The 26685-nt window shown below is 37.8% G+C and overlaps 1 protein-coding gene across 4 annotated transcripts; it reads left to right on the plus strand.

The window, feature by feature from the left end:
* The first annotated feature begins 209 nt into the window (after positions 1–209).
* Positions 210–24012, plus strand: Adck1 (aarF domain containing kinase 1). 4 transcript variants are annotated; one of them, XM_071695298.1, is made up of 12 exons: positions 210–332; positions 3387–3516; positions 5495–5584; positions 6023–6088; positions 6285–6422; positions 7923–8081; positions 10993–11151; positions 14372–14632; positions 15098–15295; positions 17940–18082; positions 18986–19243; positions 22676–24012. In XM_071695298.1, exons 2-11 carry the CDS (start codon positions 3391–3393, stop codon positions 19206–19208), a joined length of 1563 nt encoding a protein of 520 aa, XP_071551399.1. In that variant the 5' UTR covers positions 210–332; positions 3387–3390; the 3' UTR covers positions 19209–19243; positions 22676–24012. The 4 variants fall into 4 exon arrangements, with proteins under 4 accessions (XP_071551399.1, XP_071551398.1, XP_071551401.1 ...); XM_071695297.1 differs by lacking the exon at positions 22676–24012 and having other exon boundaries at positions 18986–22639; XM_071695299.1 differs by lacking the exon at positions 22676–24012 and having other exon boundaries at positions 226–332; positions 3390–3516; positions 18986–22639.
* Positions 24013–26685: the final 2673 nt, after the last annotated feature.

Here is a 26685-nt window from a genome sequence, read left to right on the forward strand (position 1 = left end):
AAGGTCATCAATCACAACGTGTTGACAATCTTTAAATACTGCGGCAGAAAATAAGTATCAGGATATGTGGTGTGTAGGTAGACTTTGAAGCTTACAACAGTTTAAAAAGATATTGAATACCTTATATCAGAAGAAGTCGCTTATATAAAGTATTACGTAATGTTTTATAGAAAGTGTTATGCACACTTTCTGGAGAGTTATGGTATCTATACATGTAAACAGATGGCCAGGTGGTGATGGTCTTCACCGTTACCTTCCCTTCCTGACCTAAGAATTATTTCCGGTGCAGGAAGTGCTCACCACACCCATCAACTGGGAATTCAATAGAATAAGTAAGTATGAGGAAAATGTAATACACTGGGACCTTAGTCATCCTTTAATATATGCAGAGGTGGGTGATACATGTCTAGTGATTTGTGTTGCGTAATTTTCTCTCAGTGACGAAATCAGTGCAGGATGACCTGACTCAAATACTTATGAAGACCTGGGTTAGGTTGACCCTCCTCAGGTTTCTATTGGGACCTGTGTTAGGCATATATTACTCGGTTACCTATCGGGACCTGTGTCAGGATGACCAGACTCGGGTAACTGTAGGTGCTTGTGTCAAGTTTACCCGACTCAAGCACCTATTGGGACCTGATTTAGGCCTATATCACTCAGATGCTCATCGGGACCTGTGGCAGGCTGATCCGACTCAGGTAGTTATAGGGACATGTGTCAGACTGACCTGACTCAGTTACCTATATAGGAACTTGTCTCAGGCTGCTCTCACCTAAGTATCGAGAGAGACCTTTGTTAGGCTGACCCGACCCAGGTATCTATAGGGGCTGTGGTGCAGGGTACCTGTCAAGATGGACCTCTTCAGTACAGCAAGGAAAATAAAGATCCATGCGTTATGTGTTTTATAACAGACTCCTTGTTAATTTTGAACACTTGTGTATGTAATGTTCACCTTATGTAATGCTTGACTTACATTTATAAATATATCAGGGTCTGAGTCATAAGTCAACTGAATCACTTTTTGATGTTCAGTTTATTTGAGGGTTGATGATTGGGAGGGGATGGATAATTTGTCATAATTCATGTTTTAGATCACAGACGTGTGTGACTTGATAGATCATAGATACATATGACATGGTAGGGTCAACTGGTTTATGAGGCTGCTCAAGACATCCCTGCCCTCTTCCTGGTATGCCAGGTCTACAAATAATTCTCACGATAGCTGCATATATTTATAAGATCCACCTCATGTTAGGGCATTAGATGTATAACATATAGTGTTAGCTGTTATGTAACGAATGACTAAATTTTCAGTGTTTAAGATTTTAAAGTCTCAGTTTAGGGGCACAGTGACACAAACTTTGTAATACCATTGACTGCTTTGCAAGTATGGAAAATATGATGACTGGTGAAGATACGTTCTGTATAATTATCTTCTCTCTTGGCACTGCATATTGATTCAAAAGTTAGAAGGGTTATGAAGATCAGGACAAATTTGGGGTTAATTAGTGTAAAATTAAGTGAAATGCTTATGGAAACAAAAGAATATATGTAGACCTCAACTACATTTTCCTAGGGGCTGAAACCTTCTTTAATTTTCAATGTGATTGTTGAAATTTACCAAATTGGCATATGGAGCATCCCACCACAGGTGCAGTGAAATGTTTTCAGGTGCTACAATATATTTGTTTGCATTTGAATGCAGATGAATACACGGAGCCATCCAGCAACTAATGTTAATACGAGAGCATAAGAGTAATTAGCTAGCAGTGAAAATAATCTCATTTGCTTGGGAAGTTAAGTGAGATTTTCATAGTTTCTAATGATTTCTAAAAGTGGTTCACTAACTTTTATGTTAATTAAGTTTGTATTTTCCCTAATCCTCATATCCCTCCCTGTTATAGATTTTTGTTATCAAAGGATAAAAAGTAAAAGAAAGATCCAGGTAAAGTTCCAGTTTAGAGACACCACAGCAGTAACGTATGGATTAGTAAGAAATGCATATTTTGCTTAGTGAAAGTGATTTAGATCATGTTGGTGTGATTTGAAGAATTAGTTTTATCGTAGTGAAAGTGATTTAAATCGAGTTAGTGTGATCTGAAGAATTAGATTTATCTTGCAGACAATGAATGAATAAATGATGATGAGGATGGTTATGATAATCAAGGATTTGTAGGGCAGAAATGAAACACTTCTAGAAATTAACTGAATCCATTAAAACCTCACGTAAATTCACATTGGAGCCTAGATTTACCTTAGTCCCAATATTAGGAAGCTGTTCACATCACATATTATTCCAAAACTACACTATGCTTTGCAGATTTGGTCACCCCAATAAAAGAAGCACAGAGGTAATAAGTAAGGTCCAGAAGAGAACAACAAAGATGGTACCAGCATTAAAAGAATATTAGACACGGGGAAAGGTCAGAGGCTTTGTATTTGCCCTCTTTAGAAGTGAGAAGAGTGAGGGAATGACCTGATCATAGCCTTTGAGTTTTGAAAACAGATTGATGAGTGGACACTTTATCATGAGATGTAGGGGTAGAGCGACTAGGGGACATAACAAGAAATTAAGCAAGAAACTTAAATAAAAAAGATGTGAAGAAGTAATTTTATAGTATGAGAGTGGTGGGAATGGAATAGAATGATTGAGCTCATGGTTAATGCTGGCAACATATGTAGATTTATGAAGTTGCATGATAGTAAAGAATGTTCAAGAGATGTAGTCCTACTAGCATAAAACTCCCTCCCCACACAGTACAAATTATGTAAACAGGTATTTAAAGTCAGTGAACAAACTTCTCAGCAACTGAATACCACTGACACCAGAACATTTGCATGTTTCTCAAATAACACTGAAGATAAAGTAGATTTAGGTATGCTTCCAGAGGCTCTTTGTAAGTGCAAAATTTAGGCTTTAAAAAAAGAGCTTACTTATCATCCATTTATTTTTTCTTCCTACACACTGACTCTGCCTCAGGCAAAATCTCCTCATGATACTTGTAGTTACTTTTTCCCAAATATGATATCTTGATTTCTGACAGTAACAGACCAAAGACACAGGCACCAGTTGTCAGTGAATGAAAGAGTGTGGTTGGCTGCTAGCATTATCCCCCTTTCATGGGTAGGTTGCTTTATGGTTGTTAGGTCTCGGAGCATCTACTGACTCTGTATGATAAATGATTCTTAAAGGAGATGAATCCTCATGGATACTACTTATTTTGTGGTAAAAGAGTATTTTAACTCCCCATTTCGTATTGTATTAAATGCTCACAAGGCTTTGCCTACAATAGAGGAATGGTTTTCCATCCTTCAAACCAACATTGTTTTCACTCATACAGAGTAAGTGAAGATGCATCAATAATGTATGTTTTAAATTTTTTCAGCAGAATGGCTCATCGTTTACTGCTGCGACTTGGCCTTTTAGGAGTTGGAGGAGCATCAATTACTTACAACATTGATGATATAGAAACAGCAGCAATTGGGGCTGTGAGATTTGGCAGAGCAGCTGTTACAGTTAGTATTCCTCTATTTTATTTTGGAGGATGAGTGAAGAGCATGGTACCAATGAGTGGGATTTGAATAATGGTTTTAAGTTGTTACTACAATAGCCAAGCTTAATTTTTGTACTAGTCATATATCTTAAATCACCAGAATCAAAGAAAGGTGTGGTAACCACATCCTTCATTTGTCTTCTTTTTCATGTCTCATGGTATGAACTGTGGGTTTATAGAAATAGAACTCAATTGTGCATCTGTACAACTGTCATTTTTAATGTCTTGAATTCTAGTTTTTAATCAGTACCCTTGATTATGATGGAAGTTGATAAATCATAGTGAAGTGACACATTTCAATGATCCTTGGCTAATGTTAATAAAAATGGAGCAGAATTGTGTTTGTATGTTTGTTCCTGTATGTATTCCTGTCTTTATTATCTAAAAGAAGTTTTTTGTGTTCCGTTTTAGCCATACTTGGTGAAACTAATATCATAAGTCATTTTGTCTTGTTTGACCCTTGGAATCGATTAATTAGTCAACATTATCCAGCTTCTGGAAGCAGCATATCTTTGGGCTGCAGGAGCCTTTGGAGAGAGGTCCTTAGGTAATTGCAAATAAACTTTTACCAAGTCAAGATACCTTTCTAGTGGGTCAGAGTATGTGACAGAATAGTAGAACAAATAGTTCTTATCATTAGAATGCAGTTCCATATCTGGTTTATTATTTGTTTTATATTTTCTAATCCCAGATTGAAAGAGTGAAATGATAACAGTTCTGTCCTAAATTTGTACCTGAGGCCATGTCATAGGTAATGTCATGTGAGAGGTGGCATCATTCTCGCAGTTAGGTGAATTTTTCAGTAGAATATTCCAGAAATACCCAAGGTAGGGACACATGCTGCACTTCAGTAGACCCTCATGTCAAGTTATTCCAGTATCCACCAAATTAGTAACTGATGGAATTACTTTCCTGAACTTTTTAAGAAATCATATATTAATTTTTAGAAAGTTGGGAAAGAAGATATGGCCATTTGTAAATGTAACATTGACTTAAAGTATGAATGCATACATCATATCCACAGTAAATGGACATCAAAGCCTAGAATGTTTACTGAGGCTTAGATGATGCATTTTTACTTCTTGAAAAACAGTACTGGGAGGGTTCTACTATTTGTTGCCTAAATGAACATAACGAAAAGCTTGGCTTGTGCTTCAGGTCGCATTAATTTTTTTTATTGTCATACTGTCGATATCTTAACATTAAGCTATTGTTATGGTTACCTTTAGTTTTTCCGTATTGTCAGTTTCCAAGTATTTTGTAATCTCTGCCATTTCAAAAATTGAACACACTGCCAGATGGAGAGATACAATATATAGACACAATGTTGATATTCCAGCATGGTTGGGACCAAGCATCTCCCAGATTTCATAGTTTTCCAGTATTGTATTTAAGAATTTTTACCTACCATAATTCTATTATTTTATATACCTAGTATAGTTTTTATATCTTTAGAATAACATATATGTAAAAATATTTCTTTCTTTCTTTCATACTATTCACCATTTCCCGCATTAGCGAGGTTGCGATGTAAAAATATATTCATATATAAAGAAACAAGTGTTGAAAAACTTTTGATTGTACAGCTTGTCTTTCTAGAAGCCTCAATGAAGGCAAAATGAATAAGAAAATAACTATGAAATTACTAGGTGCTTCGAGGGAAGCACCTCTCCATACATTAAGCAGGCTATCAACAAAAGGCTGAAGTGGAACAGCAGTGTGAGCAGCCTCAGAGAGGCAGTACCATGGACTTCAGTAATTTTCTCCCTGATTTTAGGAAATTGCCAGACATTAGGAGAATATGGTATTTTGAAATCTAGTTCGCTTTCAAAGTGCTGAATTATTGTTTGACTACCATTTTTTTTTTTAGGATTCATTTTGAATATAATCCTGTTAGTGAAAGTAGGACTTTGGCTAAAAGCTTTATTGTATGGCCCCAGGTGACAAAAATTGTTGCTGATTATCGGACAACTCTATACTCAGGCTCGGTTACGCCTGAGTCAGATGGCTATATGGATATCAAGTCACAGGTAATGCATAATTTTTCTGTTTGTCAAAAGTTCTTTCAAAAGTTCTTAGAAATCTGGTAGAAGGAATAACTAGTGGATTTTAAGCAGGCCTTTTAAATACAATTGTGTTGGTAACTTGATCAGTAATGCATTGCTGATTGGTATGTTATTCACTTATTGTCCTCACACATATCATTTCATTTCATAATTACTGGATTAATAATTTTGGATAGAAAGACAAATTTATAATTCAGGTATTCAAAATTCTGATATTGTAAGGTTTAGATTTTGGTAAATTAAGTTGTTCCTAGATTTATATACAGTATTATGTTATAGTAGAATTTCAATGAATGGTCTGCCTTTATGTAAGAGAATGGTATTTATCTAAGATTATGTGTTCTTTTTATGATAAATTGGATTATGAAATTTCTAATTTTTCTGCAATAATTGCTCTTTCAGACACATTTGCGCTCTGCCAAGCAATTGCTAGAGCTGTGTTGTTTAAATGGCGGAGCATTCGTTAAGGTTAGCTTCACTGTGGTGACTTTACAGTCGGCATTCCCTGCCTTATTTTACATTTTGCACAAATATCCATAGGTGTTTGTTGAATGCAATTCGTAAATATATTTAATGAGTATGGATTTAAGTTGTGGTGATTCTTAAATTTCTGTTTTAACATACAAAGTAAACCAAAAGGTGAATATCTTGTTTCTGCCTACAGGTTGGTCAGCATCTTGGTTCCTTGGAGTACCTTCTGCCTTTAGAGTATGTGAATACCATGAAGGTTCTGCATTCTAATGCTCCCAAGTCTTCTCTTCAGGATATCTATCAAGTCATTGAGGAGGAACTCAAATGTAAGGTCAGTTTAGTTGGTTTCTGCTCTCTTTGCTTAGCTGAAGTGGGAGCCCCAGACTTGAAACTACACCACCTTCTCTGTCTTTCTGTATTATTAAGCATTTTTGTAAATTTTGTGATAAGTTTCCCAGAAAACCATTTGTAAAGTTCAGCACAGTATTTTTTATTATCATTTGAAAAGGTAAAGATGGTCATATTTCACTTGTCCACCTATTCTTACTCTTTGGAGATTGTTATGTGGATTTTTTCACTTTGTCTTATGAATTCTTTGAACTTCAGCTATCAAGATTTAAATTTTACCTTTATTGACTTAAAAGAAATGTTTCCAAATATCACATATTTTCTTAAGTGTATACACCTGAAACATACACTGCAACTTTCTTTTGAAAGTTTCCTTAGTTATACTGGTGTCCTAGATTGATGAATGATCAAATATATGCCAGGTACATTATTAATATTGTAACAGTCATATTCTCTGAGGTTCTGATCTCAGATCTCTGTTGTATCAAAGGAAATTGAACTTGGTCATGAACTTTAAGTTCTACATAAATATCCATGAGGAAAGGAGAGAAACACAGCTACCCAGGTATCTCCTGTGTGTTATAGAAGGCAACTAATATGGACAGGAGCAGGAGAGTAACTAACATATGGGAAGGTGTTAAGGATTAAGAAAAACTGCAAAGGTTTCAGTGGTATCCACTGATGGGTAGATGAGAACTTCACAAACTTTAATGAAGAGAAATATGAGCAAATAAATCATTGGGCAATTAATGCTATTTCATTGCCTACATACAGAGGCCCTATAGGAAAAGTAGTGGAGTGAAGCAGTGTCTAAGATATGGGAATTAGTGTAAAGTTTGAATTTTAAAACATTGAAAAATAGTTGGGGAACAGCTAGATAGTGAAAGTAAAAGTGAAACTGTTTTGGAGTGGATCTAGAAAGCTTCTTTGGAAGCATGGGAAAGTGTTTATGTACTTGATAACTGGATGAAGGCAGGAATTGTTCCACTGTACAAAGGAAAAGAGGGTAAAAGTGAGTCTAAGAATCATAGAGGAGCAAGTCTCCTTAGTATGCAGGTTTGCAAGTTGTATGGTAGTATTGTAATTGATTGTTTAAAGAATCAGTGAATCCCTGTATGTCATTGAAGAAAAAAAGGTGGTTTTAGGATAGGAAGAGGCTCTGTTGTCTCTCTTTCCTATGTAAATGGGGAAAGTTTTAGGGAGACAGAAGGTGTTTGCAGTATTTTTCAGTTTGGAAAGGTGTGTAAAGTTTCAAGTGTGGAGGTCTGTCCATGTTTCATTATAACAGTAGGTATGGGTGGATGGTATGTGTGAATGGTGTTGCAGAGGTTGTATGTACCAGCTCTGTTCCATTAGATTAGAAACAGAAAAATGATGATTGATATTAGTTAGATAGATAGATAGATAGATGAAAATTAATGCTCACTGGAAATAGTGCATTAAACCAAATGTTTTGTATAACAAGCATTTTATTCTTTCACAGCCCGAGGAATTATTTGTAGAATTTGAACCAGAGCCACTGGGTGCTGCATCCCTAGCACAAGTTCATCGTGCCAGGCTTTACAATGGCCAAGAAGTGGCAGTCAAAGTGCAGCATCCAACTGTAAAGGCTCATTCTAGGGTTGACATGAAAGGCATGGAGGTCAGTTCTTGAAAATTATTTTATTAACAGTTTAATTACTAGGTAATTATTCAGGAATTGCTATTTCCAATAAAGTCTATTGTAACGATTATTACCTTATATTACCTTATACAGAGAGACTTCTTTTAACATAGCCTTGTATAACAGATTTTTTTTAAACTGATACAAAAAATATATATTCGTTTAGAAATACAGATTAGCTTCCTCTACCATTAAGATTATTCTTGATAGCATTGAGAGAATAAAAAGAAGTAGCTAGTCCACCACATCCTAACTTGCAGTGAATTTTTCCCATACATGGAATAAGCCACTGGAGATAATGGAGAGTAGGCCAGAAAGTGTAGGTGCTCTTTCAGAGTGTGGCAATGGTGATCAACAATGCTCCAACAAACTTATGTGGTTTGGGCACATGGAGAGAATGAGTGAGGAAAGATTGACCAAGAGGATATATGTGTCAGAGGTGGAGGGAACGAGGAGAAGTGGGAGACCAAATTGGAGGTGGAAAGATGGAGTGAAAAAGATTTTGAGTGATCAGGGCCTGAACATGCAGGAGGGTGAAAGGCGGGCAAGGAATAGAGTGAATTGGATCGATGTAGTATACCGGGGTCAACGTGTTGTCAATGGATTGAATCAGGGCATGTGAAGTGTCTGGGGTAAACCATGGAAAGTAATGTGGGGCCTGGATGTGGAAAGGGAGCTGTGGTTTCAGGCATTATTGCATGACAACTAGAGACTGAGTGTGAACGAATGGGGCCTTTGTTGTCTTTTCCTAGCACTACCTCGCACACATGAGGGGGGAGGGGGATGTTATTCCATGTGTGGCGATGGGAATGAATAAAGGCAGACAGTGTGAATTGTCTGCATGTGTATATATGTATGTGTCTGTATGTGTATATATATGTGTACATTGAGATGTATGGGTATGTATATTTGCGTGTGTGGACGTGTATGCATATACATGTGTATGGGGATAGGTTGGGCCATTTCTTTCATCTGTTTCCTTGTGCTACCTCGCAAACGCGGGAGACAGCGACAAAGCAAAATAAAATGATAATAATAAAAATATTAACAATGACTTCGTTTACCCATAAAGCACCAAAACAGCAATTGCAGAAGCATTCTATAGGACTCACTAGTGTAAAAATTGATGCTGTCAAAAACGCGTCCCCATAGGTACTGTGTTATAACGACCCCTTTTGATGGATTTTTCACTTATGGAGCATTCTACAAGAATGCATCTTGACTGTTATAAGAGGTCTCTGTTTTCTTACATACGTACATGAGTCTTCTAGCTTACCATTATATATGGAACTCTTCTCTAATTTGTCATATTTATGTATCCATTTGTGTGCTGGCTTGATACTTTCATACCACCTACTTGGAAAAAATTACATGTTTGTTGAAGGGAGAATTCCTTTATGCTGTTTCCTTCTACCCATCAGTAGATAGCCTTTTGTAGTGACAATTACATTACTTATATGTTTGATGTTTCTCTAATTGTCACATAATTTCTAGCTAGACAGGATTACAGAAACTTGGTACAGTAGTTTCATTTGCTTATGTTTGATTATCTTGGACTTACCCCAACAGACTGCATACCTGCTCAAGACCCTTGCACTTACCTCCCTCACTACTGCATCCATAAACAAATTAGATAGTCATGGTGACATCACACACATCTTCTGCAGACCTGCCTTCACCTGGAGCCACTCGCCATCCTATCTACCATTTGCACACATTCCTTGATCTTTTGATAAAGATTCTTCAATGTTTCTTGTAGCGTTTCTCCCTCAGTAGTTTGTAACACCTTCTGCAAATCATCTTTATCATCCTTAGTATATGCCTTCTCCAGACCCATAAATGTCATTAAGTAATTCTCACATACATTTTTCAATGCAAAGACCTGTTCCACTTATCCTCTGCCACTCCTGAAACCACATTTTTGCTCCCAGTCTGATGCTGTGTGCATGCCATCACCTGTCAATCATCACTCTCCCTTACTGTGTACTAGTAGAGGTCCCTCTGTTGTTGAGAAGTAGAGATACTGCTATTGTTGAAAGGTAGAGATACTCCAGTTGTTGAGAACTCGATATTCTCCTGTTGAAAAGTATAGATACTTTTATTTTTTAGAACTAGAGGTACTCCTGTTGTCGAGGACTGGAAGTTTTCCTGTTGTTGAGAACTAGAGATACAGATATTGTTGAAAATGAAAGATACTGATATTGTTGAGAACTAAGAATACTGCTATTGTTAAGGACTAGAGATACTGATATTGTTCAGAACAAGAGATGCTGATGTTAAAAACTAGAGATTCTCATGTTGTTAAGAGCTAGAGATACTCCTGTTGCTGAGTAGATACTCCTTTTGTTGAAAATTAGAAATACTCTTATTGAGAACAAGAAATATCCTATTGTTGAGAACTAGAGATATCCTATTGTTGAGAACTAGAGATGTTCCTATTCATGAGAACTAGAGACATCCCTGTTGTTGAGAATTAGATACGTCCCTATTGTTGAGAGCTAGAGGTATCCCTATTGCTAAGAATTTGAGATATTCCTATTGTTGAGAACTAGAGATATCCTGTCATTGAGGACTACAGCTACTCCTTCACTTGAGAACTATAGATACCTCCTATCATTGAGAACCAAAAATATCTCATGGAAAGTATCAAGATACCATTTTGGTTGTTAATGATAAAGATCCTTTTTGCAGCTACTTGTCACTGTTATTTTTTTTTTTTTTTTTTTTTTATACTATTTGCCATTTCCCGCGTTAGCGAGGTAGCGTTAAGAACAGAGAACTGGGCCTTAGAGGGAATTCAACATGAGTAGTTAGTTGAGAAGATATTTCATGGGAAGATTTCAGGTGATGCCATTTTAGAAGTTGTTAATAATAAAGATCCTCTTTGCAGCTGCTTGTAGGTGTTGTGTCGCATGTATTTCCTGACTTTAACTTTAAGTGGTTAGTAGAGGAGATGAAGAGGAATCTACCAAAGGAATTGGATTTCACCCATGAAGCACATAATGCTGAAAGAGTTGCTGCACAGTTCTCACATTTTCCATGGTTAAAGGTACCGTTACTCTCTTGTCTTGTAGTAAGCATGTGAATGCTATTTGGTTACTTACATGTGTATTCAACCACCACACTGTAACCCTTATCAAATGGTCTTAAAACAGATTTTTTGCTTCATTTACTTTTTCAATGCATAATCCCATCATTACTTTTTGCGCTACCTCGCTAACGCGGGAGACAGTGACAAAGTATAATAGATCAATTAAATGATATGCTTTTTCAGTGCATCTACTGTTCAGCATAATTTGCCTTCTCATTCTTTGCTCTGCTGTAAGTATTTATAACATTCTTCAATCACTGTACCCACTCAGCCTCCCATACCCTTAAACTTTCTTTTACTCAGTGCCTGAGCATTCTTTTTTTTTTTATCAAATATAACATTTGTCACTCCCTTCTTTTTATCATGGTTACAGCCACTCACATTCAGACAACTAAGCCCGAACCTTTGAGGAAAGATCCTCACTGTTAAAAGAAAGTGAAATACAAGAGGAAAGGGTTTCTAGTCCCCCACTCCTGCCTTTTAGTTGCTTTTCATGACAAATGGGTATGTTTGAAGGAATAGTGGTTCCAACAATGTTGTATGGTTGCGAGGTGTGGGCTATGGATAGAGTTGTGCGCAGGAGGGTGGATGTGCTGGAAATGAGATGTTTGAGGACAATATGTGGTGTGAGGTGGTTTGATCGAGTAAGTAATGTAACGGTAGGAGAGATGTGTGGAAATAAAAAGAGTGTGGTTGAGAGAGCAGAAGAGGGTGTTTTGAAATGGTTGGTCACATGGAGAGAATGAGTGAGGAAAGATTGACCAAGAGGATATATGTGTCAGAGGTGGAGGGAACGAGGAGAAGTGGGAGACCAAATTGGAGGTGGAAAGATGGAGTGAAAAAGATTTTGAGTGATCGGGGCCTGAACATGCAGGAGGGTGAAAGGCGGGCAAGGAATAGAGTGAATTGGAACGATGTGGTATAGCGGGGTTGACGTGCTGTCAATGGATTGAACCAGGGCATGTGAAGCGTCTAGGGTAAACCATGGAAAGTTGTGTGGGGCCTGGATGTGGAAAGGGAGCTGTGGTTTCGGTGCATTATTACATGACAGCTAGAGACTGAGTTTGAACGAATGGGGCCTTTGGTGTCTTTTCCTAGCGCTACCTCGCACACATGAGGGGGGATCGGGGTTGTTATTCCATGTGTGGCGAGGCGGCGATGGGAACAAATAAAGGCAGACAGTATGAATTATGTACATGTGTATATATGTATATGTCTGTGTGTGTATATATATGTGTACATTGAGATGTATAGGTATGTATATTTGCGTGTGTGGACGTGTATGTATATACATGTGTATGTGGACGGGTTGGGCCATTCTTTCGTCTGTTTCCTTGCGTTACCTCGCTAACGCGGGAGACAGCGACAAAGCAAAATAAATATAAGTAAAATAGTATATATATATAAAGTATAATAAATAAATGAAATAAAATATGTATATATATATAAACGCCCAATTGTATGCAGCATTTATGGATCTAGCGAGTGTATGATAGGGTTGACAAAGAGGCCTTGTAATAGATGTATGAATATCTGGGATAAGTGTAAAATAACAGTAAGGAGTTTTCAGTGGGAAAGGAAGGCATGGGAGCAAGAATGAAGGAAGGACGATGAGTTATTTTTGATGAAGGTGGGTCTGTGACAGAGATATGTTGTCACCCTGGTTTTTGAATATGTTTATGGACAGGGTGGTGAAGGAGGTAAATGCATGGGTTTTAGGTCAAGGGACAGGTCTGTGATATGCTGAAGGTGACAGTATATGTAAGGCATTCAGTTGCTGTTTGCAGATGGTGCGTTTTTGCTGGTAGACTCCAGAGAGAATCCCCAGAAGCTGATGACAGAGTTTGAGAGAATGTGTGATGATAATGAGAGTACACTTGAACAGATGTAAAGTAGTGAGGCATAGCTAGGAGATGAAAGAGGATATTTTGAGTTTAAGTTCGAATGGGAAGGACTTGGAGAAATTTTAGTACTTTAGGAACCTGGAAGTGGACATGGTTGCAAATGGAACCAAGGGAGCTGAATTGAGTCAAAGTGGAAGAGGAGGCTATGGTCATTTGTGCATTAGGGTGCATATGGAAGGAGAGATTAGTGTATGTTAGGGCAAATATGTGCTTGTTTGAAGGTACAGTAATTTTAATTGTATTGTATGGATGTGAGACTTGGGCTTAGAATGCAAAAGAAAGGAAGAGAGTTGATGATATACTTTTGAAAATGAAATATCTTAGGATATGTGATGTGAGTTAGGTTGATTGTGTAAGAAATGGTGTAAGAGACAGTTTTGGTATTAAATGCAGTTTGATTGAGAGAGTTGACACAGATGTGCTGAAATGGGTTGGAAGTATGGACAGAATGAGCAAAGAGACTTACTCAGAGGATCTGTGCATCAGAAGTGGATGAAGCAAGGGGGAGGTGGGGACTGGAAAGATGGAATGATGGAGTGAATGAAACTCTGCAGTCAAAAAAATGAGACTAAACTTTCCATATAGTGAGATGTGTGCATGGGATAGAATGCAGTGGATTGATGTGGTGTATGGGGAGTGATGGGCTGTCAGTGGGCTGAATCATTGTGGTTGAAAAAGTCAAAGTAAACCATGGAATAGTCTGTGGGACTTGAATGTGTATGGTAATCTTTGGTTTCAGTACAGTACATACGACATGTAGAGATTGGATGTATAGAAATGAGATTGCTGTTTGTTTCCTTCTGCTTCTAACTCATGCAAGCTCAGGCAAGAGAAGCAGTTACATAGAAAAGGAAATATTAGCTTATGAAGAATAAACTCCTTTGACATCATAACCTCAGACCTCCAAGTCTCAGCATCAAAAGTTATGGTCGGGAATCCATGTGTTGGAAGAGTTTCCTTTGTTATCATGATTTAGTGAAAGACTTATTGTTAGTGTTATCCCCTTGCTTGACTAACTTAGAAGAGCCAGTGAATCAGAAGAACCCAGGAACATCTACAGGACACAAGTAGAGATGATTGGTGGATTTGATATTGGTATGTCTGTGCTGGGTGAGTGCAGATTAAGTGGAATTGTTGTATGATGAAGTCATATATTGTGACCCTGAGATCAAATAGGGCTTGGAGACTGGTGGAAAACATATAGTATATAATAAGTCATCGATGCACATAATGACTCCTCTCTTATTTATTCTACTTACCTTCATTCTTGGCAGATTCCTGCAGTTGATTGGAGCCATACAACAGATAGAGTCTTGGTTATGGAGTTCTGTGAAGGTGGCCAGGTAAATGACAAGAACTACATGGTTACTCATGACATCAACACCAATGAAGTTTCAGAAAAGATTAGTAAAATGTATTCTGAAATGATTTTCGTAAATGGTTATGTTCACTGTGACCCACACCCAGGCAATGTGTTGGTTAAGAAAGTCAATAATGAAGCGCAGATTATTCTGTTGGATCATGGACTTTATACGGTGAGTTCAGTTGACATTACAAAGGATGAGTTAGTAAGCTTAGAGATAGAAGTTTAAAGTATTTTACATATAAACATCAAGCCTTGCACATTGAGTCCAAACTTTTCCCTCATTTGACAGTCTCAAAATTGTAATTTGGAAGTACATGGGAAGGATATATTGCAGAGAGACTTGATGATCCAGTGATTGAAAGACAGATACACTTTGCATAGACATGATAAATAATCTTTCTAACCTTCCCACCCATCCATCAAGTTTAATAATGTTTGATGTTACTTTTAAGGCTGTTACTCAAAATTTAGGTTGTTACTCCAATTTTTTAGCTAGGATAGTATTTACTGCTTTTAATTTTGCCTTATACTGATAAGAATTATCCAGAATTCATTGAAATGATAATGGCACACTGACTAATTCCCTTGTAATCAACATTTTAAAATGCTTGTTTCCCTTCCTTTGATGTATTAGAGCCTGACAAGTGACTTCAGGCTCACTTACAGCAGGTTTTGGCTGAGCATCCTCAATGCAGATCTTAATGAAATTCAGCGTTACGGAGACCAGTTGGGCGTTGGGGAATTATTTGGACTTTTTGCCTGCATGGTCACAGGACGATCATGGGACTCTATTACAAAGGGGATTGACAAGAAGGAGCGAACATCATCAGAGGTAAGTTTTGGAGATTAATCATGTCTGAACTTCTTAGGAAACAACATTTGACCTCACATCTGTATACTGTTTATGTTATTGTTGACTCACTTGTCATTTACATGGATGCAATTGCATATAGGCATGTGCACCATTTGTGAGAATTAGTTTTGTAGCAGTGTTCCCAACCTTAATGTGCTGATTTGAATTCTTCTACTGATGAATCATTCTGGTCCTTTACCAGAAGCATCTCCAGTAACCTCTTTAATTCAGCCTCTCCTCTCTTCCAAACTGATAAATTTACACTAATTCTCCAGCTCTTAAAGCCACTCTTCTTTGGATGATTCTGCATCTAGTCCTCCTTCCCCATCTCCTCTCAGTGAACCCTTGTCCTCTCTTACCTTTTCATCATGTCAGGTATTCAAAAGAATTAGTACTTTCTCAGCCCCTAGTTGACAAGACATGGTTTAGAAGGCATACCTATTCAAATATAAAGGAAGTGTGCATCTAAGCTATTTTGTCTGTTTTAAAACTCAAATGTTTCTTTTTTTTTTCTTGGAAGCATACTTCGGTGCAACCTATCCTGAAGAGAGGAGACTGTTGTAACCTTTCCAACTAATACCCCATTGCTCTTCTTTTCTTGCCATAGTTTGTGAAATTTTTCTTAGCTTTCACATATTGAAACTCCTAGAAACCATTCCCTTCTTTCAGATCACCAAGATTTGCAGTGCATGGTCTACAAAGTTCACAAATTACTCTGTGGTCTACCCTGGTCTCTTCATATTCCCTGGTTTACCATGTTTACATCTCTCACTCCACCAAAAACCACATTGCTCCAGTTCATCGTATCCAGGGCATGCTTCCAGCCCTCCTGATTGTCAGGCTCTGTATGTCTATGACATATACAGCTGGTCATTCCCTATCCATGACATGCACAGCTGGTCATTCTCCATCATTGATGCACAGCTGATCATTTTTTGTCTATGACATAGACAGATGGTCATTTTTGGTCCATGATATGCTCATTTGGTCATTCTGTGCCTATGACTTGCATAGGAAGTCCTTCTCTGTTGATGATTGGCACAGCTGGTTATTCTCTGTTCATGACATGCATAGGTGGTCATTTTTCCCTGAGAAAGTTTGAAGCTAACCATTTCCCCTTTTCTTTAGAAGCTTTCTTGCTTTTGTATTGGGAGATGGCATATTGAGTTGTAAATTTTGGGAAAGACCTGTTTTGCCAGCAGAAGTAGCTCTTCTCTCTCACCAAATTTTACCCCTGCATCAGTTTGAAGATGTGTTGATTTGGCATAGATACACCACCACTCTTTCATCTACCAGTCATCATATGAAGCTTGAGCTGACCCCAAAATCAATTCTCGAAGCAGGATTTAGTTGCTCATGTGTCCTTTTATAGTAGATTGAGGAAAAGATTTAAGGCTGGTATTATAGAAAACCAGTCCTTTCTGAATAAAGAAGTCCTTTTCTATTGTCATTGCAGATTCTGCTTGCAAATGATGGTCTTTAAAGATCATCCTTGTGTACTATAAATGGAATAAGAGAAAATAAAGTGGACTTCAGATAAAGACTTAAGAGCCACAAGATGTTACCTACCCAGTTATTGTAATTGCAGCAGGTATCAGAAAAATCATACAGGTGTTCTAACTTGAAACCTTCTCTGCCATAGAATGACTACTCATTGTGCATTAAAGTAATATCTTGCCCCATTATGAAGGTGTAAAGAGGAACATTATTGTATGAAATTCAAGATATAAGTTACAAATGATGTGCTCTTCATTATTCAAGTTAGAGTTGATCACCCGTAGATTGGTATGTTATAAAAGGATTCATAAAGCTTCCATAGTAGTAACAAGCTGTCTTCCTAATGTCATTTAAGAAATGATTGATGTGACATTGTATAACGGATCCACCTGATAAAACTAAGGTGATGTCAGTTTTAGCAGATATCAAATTATTGAGAAATTGGTACCTTTTATAATTTCATTTTATTCCCTCAATCTTTGGCAATACAAGTTTAGACAAAAAGAATTATATCATTTCCACGTTATTTACCCTTCAAAATAATTATCCTTACCTGATCTGTCACACTTCAACTAACATACAGAACAGTATTGCTGTTGGTTTCTTTATGTTTGATGTACCACAGTTAAACACATCTGATAAAGCTCTCTTCAAATGTTTATATAGCTTTACATAAAGACATCAACAAAGCACCTTGCTACTTTTTTCAGTGCTATGGAATATATAGGAATATGTTGGGGATAGGGGAGAAAGAATACTTCCCACGTATTCCCTGCATGTCGTAGAAGGCGACTAAAAGGGGAGGGAGCGGGGGGCTGGAAATCCTCCCCTCTCGATTTTTTTTTTTTTTTTTCCGAAAGAGGGAACAGAGAAGGGGCCAGGTGAGGATATTCCCTCAAAGGCCCACAGTCCTCTGTTCTCAACGCTACCTCGCTAGTGCGGGAAATGGCGAATAGTATGAAAGAAAGAAAAATGTTGGGGTGGAACATATGTTCTCTCTCATGTCCTCTTTCATAAACGTTATGGTGATTCTAATTACTATACAACTTTATCCCAACTAAAATTATATCAGCTCCATGCATTAACAGAGCATCTCCCACAAAGTTATTAAATTACATTCTTACAGCAAGATGAAATCAAAGCTGATGCAGCTAAATACCTGCCTGAGATCTCAGCTGTGCTGAATCGGGTTCCTCGTCAGATGCTTCTCATCTTCAAGACCAATGACTTGCTAAGGGGCATTGAGTTTTCTCTAAACACACAGGAAGGGTAAGTCAGCCTTTGCATTCTACTGTTTTAGCCACATTCATTGTACTTGTTAGCATGGATGTTAAATGTTTTTGTTATTAGATTTTCACATGTTAGAGGCAGACCATCTAAAAAGGACTAAGTCATGATCACTCAGTACTTTTTTGTTGCGTTTTTTCGAGGGCAGTAGAATACCATTTATTTTATAGGAATATAGATTGTATATGAATTATTTGACCTATGACTATAGATTGCTGTTGATTTTACATGACTATAGATTGAATAATAATAACTTGCCATAGGATTGTAGTTTGCCATTTATTTTACAAATGTTTTGCATGCATATTTTAAAGAAGTACATTCTTTTTAGTTCTGCTGTCTAATGGTGAGATCAGATAGCATGATATACATGTGTATTATTTATGTATTATACTTAATCTTCGTTTCCCCACGTTAGTGAGGTAGCGCCAAGAAGCAGATGAAGAATGGCCCATCCACTTATATACACATATATACATAAACACCCATACATGCACATATACATACATATACATATCAACATATGCATACATATACGTACACATACACAGATATGTACATATATACACGTGTACATATTCATACTTGCTTGCCTGCATCAATGCCCGGCGCTACTCCGCCCCACAGGAAACAGCATCGCTACCCCCTAGTCTGTAAATAGTTAACTACCAACAATTAGCCTTTTGCAGTGATTCTAGGATCAATATGCTGTTCTATTTAGGCATATTTCTTAAATTTTCTTCAACAATAATATTTGGGTAAGATAAGCTTCTCTCAGCTTATGCTGTTTAGGTACATATGTGAATAGTTCATATCAAAATATATTTTTTGTTTTTAATTATTTTGTTAATTATATGCTTCATAATGCATTTTCTTTCTTTTCAGCATGAAATCATTTGTGATAATGTCACGGTGTTGCATACGGTCACTGTTTGCTCACAAGAGGATGCTTTGTAATTCTTTGCTGTGTGCTGCAAGAGTGAGCATTGCAGAGACCTGGGCACAGTTTAAGATCACACTTTATACACTATATCTTCTATGCATTCGGTCAGAACTGGGTAAATTCATCAGTAAAACATGGATGACGAACAATAGTGTAAAGTTATGAGCGCTTAAGGGATGTATTAACGCTTTTTCATCACTGTAAGTATTTAGAATTCTTGTAAAGGTAGCATAAATTTGTGGTCACAAATGCATAACTTATTCTTATTTATTGTTCAGGTCATCAGCAGGAAACCCTATATTTTTCATGCTTTCCCACTTGCTTAAAGACAAAATTGTAAAGCGGTCCTGGATTCTGCCTGCCTGTGCTTACATTTTGAATGAAGAATCACCTTAATTAAGGCTGTATCATCATCATTAGATCATTAGATGACATTTTGAGTGAAAACCACCTATATTGAGGCTGTATTAACATCATTGGATGAAAAGGAGTACAGTCTTGTCTAGGAACTTCACACTTCTAAGAAGTCCACCAGGAACTTCACGCCTCTAAGAAGTCCATCATTTCTCTACTTCTAAATGAAGTGCACCCCTGAAGCTACAGGAGCTCCTTAAAAGGGGTTCTGAGGTTATATGATCATACTAATGATAATATAATTATAATAAGATTAAGTTATTGAACATATTCCTGCAGAATTTTTCTGATAATCTTACCATAACTTAGAAGTGTACACCTAAGGGACATATACCACATCAAACCTTTTTAGCAAACTTAAGGTTTTATCACATGTACACCTATGTAAGTGTATGCTGCTCTCTCAGAAGGCCCACTTTATTAGAATGTTGGAAAAATGTTGAAATATGCAATTTTTTGTTACATAGTTGTTGTGAATACAGTCAGAATATTACCAGGTTAGCTAAGCAGAATGAATTATTTTCTGGGTATTTTCTGGATGCAACTCAAACTTTAAACTCAAACTTCATAGATTTTTTTCAGGGTTGTCTTGGTTATGTTTAGACTGCCGTTTAAACTCTTACCCAAATATCCTTTGGAACGTTTCATATAGACATATTGCATTTATTTTTGTACATGTTCAGCTGGATTTCAGGGAATTTGATATGCATCGTTCAGCTGTAATCTTTGTGCTGTATTTTACTTATCAAGTTATTTACTTGTAGGTGATTTCTGTAGATGGTATCCTTGTGAGCTCCAAGTTGTATCCTAGCAATTCTCCAGGTGATTTCCTAAGGCATTTTGCATTGTATGATGTTACTTGTTATGAGCTCAGTATAGTTTTTCCAGATTGAATTAATCACTGCATAAAGAACATTGAAGTAGTTTCACAGAACTGGTTAATTTGAAAGAGGATATTTATTTAGTTTAGTGTCTCATTGTTGCTTGCTTATGGATACAGCATGAGGGAAAAGTCATCTTTAGTGAGTCTGTATCATTGCCAGATGATGGAAGGGACCGCAGTCTCATCAAGAAACTTCTTATTCTGAAAGAATCCATTACTTCCCAGATTTTGATTGTCGTGCAACTTTCAAGCTGTAGGAGCCCTATAGAATGGGTCCTTGGGTTTTATATAATATTATTGTTGAGATCTGAGATTGACTGGAAAAAATTTGGAAGTAAAGAGATTTAGATACCTGGGAGTGGAAACAGCTGCAAATAGAACCATTGGAGCTGCAGTGAGTCATAGGGATGGGAGGGGCAAAGGTCCTGGGAGCACTGAGGAATGTATGGAAAGAGTGGTTATTATCTGGGAGGGCAAAGATGGGCATATATGAAGATGTAGAAGTTGGAACAGTGTTGCATGGATGCAGGGTGTGAGCTGTAGATGAGAATGGACTGAAGAGGTTGAATGTACTGAAAATGAAATGTTTAAGAATGATATGTAGTATGAGGAGGGTTGACTGAGTAAGAAATAGGATAAGAGAGAGGTGTCGTTATAAGAAAATTATGGTTGAGAATTGAAGAAAGTGTGCTAAAATGGTTTGGACACATGGAAAGGATGAAGGAGGAGAGTTCAACAAAGAAAATATTTGTCAGATGCAGATGGAACAAGAAGGGGAAGACTGAATTAGGGATGGAAGGATGGAGTGAATAGAATTTTGAATGCTCGAGGCCTGGACATGCAGAAAAGTGAAAAGTCATACTCAGAAAAGATTGAAATGGAGTGATGTGTGCATAGATGACATGCTGTCAGTGGACTGAACCTGGACATGTGAAGTGGATTAAGAAAGCACAGAAAGGCCTGTTGGGCCAGGTAATAGATAGGGGTGTGTGATTTCAGTGAATTACACATGACAGCTAGAGAATGGAAGTAAGCAAATAAAGCCAATTATTTTTATGTTCCTGGTGCTACCTTGCTAATGCTAAGCAGCAGACAAGTATGAAAAAAGAACATAGCATTATCAAGTTAACCCATTCATTGTCAGGTTTTATATGTTATTTTATTTTCTGCTCAATGTTGCCAGAGTGTATATATGATGACCTACATATACATTGTCCAGAGATATGTATGGAAACAACCTTAACAAACAAGGCATTAAGATATGTACAGCTCCACTAGTAGAATTCTAATCATGTTGTTCATCTGCATTACACTAGCTCATTGCACTCTCCTGCTGTCATGAATAAGGGAATTATATGTCCCTTCATCATCTGTCAACCATGCAGGTCAAAAACCTTCAGCATCAGTAGAGCTTATTTTAGCTCCATGTCCACACTGTACTTGCCTAACATAAATCTGAAGACATGACTAGCAACCCTTTCCTTCCTCTCACATACCTCACCTGGAGACCATGGCAGCTCTTCCACTTTATGCAAAGTGCTATTTTGAACAGGATTATAATGAGTTGTATTCAGTTATGATAAGATAAGGTGAATTAAGAATTGTAAAAATTGTAGTAATTTTGAGATCCCATACACTTATCTTTATGATTGGATATATGTTTGTGATTTAAGCTGCAGATTTCGTTCAAAAGAGTTAATCAGGGCTCTGTACCAATGCTGTAGATATTAATGTATATTTGTAATTATTGTTTTATTATTTTATATGTGATTTTAACTTATTTATTGTAGTTCTGTGATAATTAGTTTGGTCAAAATGAGGATACAGTGATAAGTGTTATTCTTGTAAATAAAAGCTGTACATACGTCAGAAATAGATACGATAACAAGGAGTAAGTTTAGTGCAGGTGAATGTCATTAGCTTAAACTTTCATCACATATATAACACTTGTACATATAGTTTCATTGAAAGTTGGTTCTGTAGGGATTCACTTCTTCATTCACAGTGAATGGTCACTGAAATCTTATAAAATCTTTGCCATGTCCTTTAAACAAAGAAAATGCTTAATTGTGGGTAGGTATTTTTCTATTTTTGAAATTTGGTATTTAACAAGACATATCACATGTTTGCAAATCATTGTTAAGATGTGCTGAATAAGGGATGATTATTATACATTAAAATGTTGTCATTATTATGTCAAGATGTGATGAATAACAGTTGCAATCTGTGTGATGAAGTATCTATGTATGTTAGATATGGAATTACTGTTGAAATGCTACAAATATATTTTAGTAGATATTATTGTATTTCATAATGCTTTATTTCATCTTTTTAGATACTGGCTTTACTTCAGACCTACATGAAGATTAGATACCCACAAAGGTAAAGTTAAGCAGTTTTTGTAGAATATCACAATGTTAGTCCTAATATGAAAGAAAAAATACAGAACTATTTTTGGATTAGTTCCATAATAGATATTAATGAAGGGTAATGGAGGGTTTCAACTGTTTAGATTTATTAAACACTCTGTAGCCTATAATGGGAAAATCAGGGTTTTAGACTGGTAATGTTTATCTAATGCTTAACATGTAATGAGTAGGTATAGTAGCTATAACAGATCAGTCACTTATTAAAGACAGTAATGATAGCAGTATTTTCACAATATAACATGAGATTTAAGGAAGTGACTTTGCTGTTATGCTTGTACTGTACATGGAATCTAATTCAACTGATTAGTGGGAAATTAACATAGTTTTGTACTGTACATGGAGTCCAGAAGTTCAGTTGATAAGCAGTGGAAACTGAATCTAGTTTTAGCTTTTCTGATATCCAACAGCAAGTATAGTTGCTGAGACAAATGATGACAGCTGAAGAGACAAATTATGAGAGCCCATGAGAAGTTATGCCAGTTGATGAGACAGATTATGACGTGTTGAAATAGCAACTATAGACATTTCATTATAAATTTTTTGCCACAAAAGTAGATTTTATAATGTGGGGTGGAAAATGGAGATGACATGGGGTTGTTTGTTTGGTGAAATGCCTCTTCCTTAATTCTAGAGGCTTTTTATTGTATCACCGCTTTGTGTTGGTAATTTGATTGGCTTATTCTTGTCATATTTAATCCTTTGGCTGTGTAATGAATGTCCAGCTGCATTCTTAAAAAGTGTCACTTTTCCAGCAAAATATGGAAGTGGTTATTAGTCCTTTTATACTGTTTTTCTTCATTGAGGGAACACCATAAATTTCATATTTGATTAACATTTCTTTAAAACAATGTGAGAGGATAAAGAAAAAAAATGAATAGTAATAATGGGTTATGCCTACAGGATAGCATAAACTTTTTCATATGTAGCAGATTTCCTGAGTTTTGCACCCAATGAATAAATTGTAAAGGGCATGAAAAATTGATTAGGTGGATTTAAAGGGATGCTGAGCACCATTGCTCTGCCAACTCATGAGCTCTTGTAAACAAACCATCGAATGGTATCTTTATATATATATCTGTATTCATTGATTATAATAAGCAAACTGTACAGCATACAAAGAATCATTGAGTTGGATTTGAAGGGATACTGATTTGTCCAGTATTGCCATCATGTAACCACTCATGACAAACATTTTATACTGTATTTCTTATACATTATGATACAAAATACACACTTACACAGCTCATCTTGAAATTATAACATTCATGAATTACCTAAGTGATGATGAAAACTTAGTAAAAAGAGAAATATATAAATTACTAAATGGATGGCAGCCATCAGCTGACTGAGTCATTGCTTATACTTGAAGTTTCATGCTACCAACATGTGAGAGCAGCACCTTATGGGACCATGGCGCCATTTCCTTATTGTGGATGGGGCAGCAGTTTGCATTTGATGTATCAACTGTTTTTCAGTGGCTGTAGGCTATAGTCTAATTCTGTGGTGAGAAAGAATATTGTAAAATTTGCAGCCAAAGGGTTGTGTCACTTTTCTTGCTCCTCTAGGGGTTGTCATGGTAGCGATGGTTTTGATGGTCGTTGCCAGTCTATGTGCAATATCGTGGTAGGACACACGAATCTTAGCATAATATCAGTTGCTCACGACATGATGCTAGGATCCGTGACCCTCACCACTCACCAAGCTTCATCATCCATTGACATCATCTCTTGTGCTATCCAGATGTGGTAGGCTATCCAGATGTAGGGCTGTGGTGTGGTAGGCTATCCAGATTTAGAACTTCATTGTAGAAAACCCTTCAGCTGTATGGCTGTGGTGTGCTGGACCATCCAGATGAAGGGCTGTGGTGTACTAGACCATCTAGATGTAGGGCTATGGTGTACTATACCATCTAGATGGAGAGCTGTGGTATGCTGGACCATCCAGATGTAGGGTTGTGGTGTGGTAGATCACTCAGATGTAGGGCTGTAGTGTGGTAAATCATCCAGATGAAGGGCTGTGGTGTGGTACACTAGATGCAGGGCTGTAGTGTGGTAGACAATCCAGATGTAGGGCTGTGATGTTGTAGATCATCCAGATGTTGGGCTGTAATGTGGTAGGCCATCCAGATGGAAGATTGTAGTGTAGAAGACCATCCAGATGGAAGAGTGTGGTGTGGTAAACCATCCAGATGGAAGAGTGTGGTGTGGTGTGGTAGACCATCCAGATGGAAGAGTGTGGTGTGGTAGACCATCCAGATGGAAGAGTGTGGTGTGATAGACCATCCAGATGTAAGAGTGTAGTGTGGTAGACCATCCAGATGGAAGAGTGTGGTGTGGTAGACCATCCAGATAAAAGAGTGTGGTGTGGTAGACCATGCAGATGGAAGAGTTAGTGTGGTAGACCATCCAGATGAGTTAGTGTGGTAGACCATGGAGATGGAAGAGTGTGGTGTGGTAGACCATCCAGATGGAAGAGTGTAGTGTGGTAGACCATGCAGATGGAAGAGTGTGGTGTGGTAGACCATCCAGATGGAAGAGTTGGTGTGGTAGACCATCCAGATGGAGGGGGGTGAAGTTTGATATACCACCCAAGATGGGAAGGGGAACATGCGGATCTCTCATATTCCCTGGTTAAGGCTTGGCAGGCAGGGGGGTCTAGGGGACACCTCAGGGGCACCGCCGTAGCGAAGGAACATATCGAGTGAAACAAGCGTTAACCGAGATGGAGGCGAGGGTTGAGTTGAGGTCGGCAGAAAACGGGAGTGCTCGAGGAGTCAGCATGGAAACTGCAGCCGTCTGTGGAATAAAGTTGATGGTGTTTGGCTGACAAGTAAACCTAATGTAAACATCACACAGGAGCTTAAGCCTTGCACGACGAGACGACTGACGTGTGGGGGGAGGGGTTTCACTTCGTTATACCTGTGGATCAGAAATGAGACACAGACAGAGATACATGATAATAAAGAGGGGTAAGAAGAAGGCAAATGAGAGGGAGGCGTCGCCTCTTGATAACAGAGAGTCTTAAGTTTCAGGAAAAAGCGGCGGGTGGGGAAGAGTAACTGTGGGCAGGGAAGGCGTAGTGGGTTTATAATATTATCCTCCAAAGAACTGCAGCGACCCTGAAAGAGATATACAGAGATGAAGGAACAATAAAGATGGTGCATGAGGCTGTAAAACACTCGCATCTTTATGGAGATGGTAAACTATTGATGGTGGCGATGATTGAGATTATAAAAGAAGACAGACTAATGAACTGGAGGTACATATGGTGGCAGGGAGCCATGCAAAGTTTATAGAATGTGTACGGGAGACGTTGCTATAGCCAAGAACCAAAGCTTCATGGTGAGAGCTTATGGGAAGTTTGGCATGAAGGAAGGAGCATGTGCGCCTCTAGCTCCTGGTACGATGATGATATAATAAAAGGGGGGAAGAAGAAAAAAAAGTCGATGAAAGATGTCAAGAAGCAAACGAACTAGGAGAGGTGCTTGCGGAGAGAGGCTATAGGCGACACTGCAGCCAGCCAGCCAGCTCCGCTTGTAGAGAAACAGGAACGGGTGCATCACAGGAAGGCAAGATCGAGGAACATTTCTGAATGCTGTTGTGGAAATGTAGGGCAGACCTCGTCATGCTGAAGGTCACAGCGTTATGCTGATGGGTCTAGCATCATGCTGGTGGACCTCACCGCCATGCTGAAGGGTCGTACATCATGCCGAAGGGTCTCACCGTCGTTTTGAACTGTCGCACATCATACTGAAGGGTCGCACTGTCGTGTTGAAGGGTCGTACATCATGTTGAAGGGTCGCACCATCGTGTAGAAGGGTCGTACATCATGTTGAAGGGTCGCACCATCGTGTTGAAGGGTCGTACATCATGCTGAAGACATGAAGATGGTTGAGACACAATCAATTAATTGTAGG

The sequence above is a fragment of the Panulirus ornatus genome, chromosome 58, assembly GCF_036320965.1.
Source record: "Panulirus ornatus isolate Po-2019 chromosome 58, ASM3632096v1, whole genome shotgun sequence".
NCBI classification, from domain to species: domain Eukaryota; kingdom Metazoa; phylum Arthropoda; class Malacostraca; order Decapoda; family Palinuridae; genus Panulirus; species Panulirus ornatus.

What these genes read in the sequence shown, in the direction of transcription:
- Adck1 (XM_071695298.1), top strand. Translation starts at nt 3,391, where the DNA reads ATGGCTCATCGTTTACTGCTGCGACTTGGCCTTTTAGGAGTTGGAGGA. An exon ending in TGGATCATGGACTTTATACG is followed by an intron (nt 14,633 to 15,097) that starts GTGAGTTCAGTT and finishes TTGATGTATTAG; the next exon opens with AGCCTGACAAGTGACTTCAG. An exon ending in AGGAGCGAACATCATCAGAG is followed by an intron (nt 15,296 to 17,939) that starts GTAAGTTTTGGA and finishes ACATTCTTACAG; the next exon opens with CAAGATGAAATCAAAGCTGA.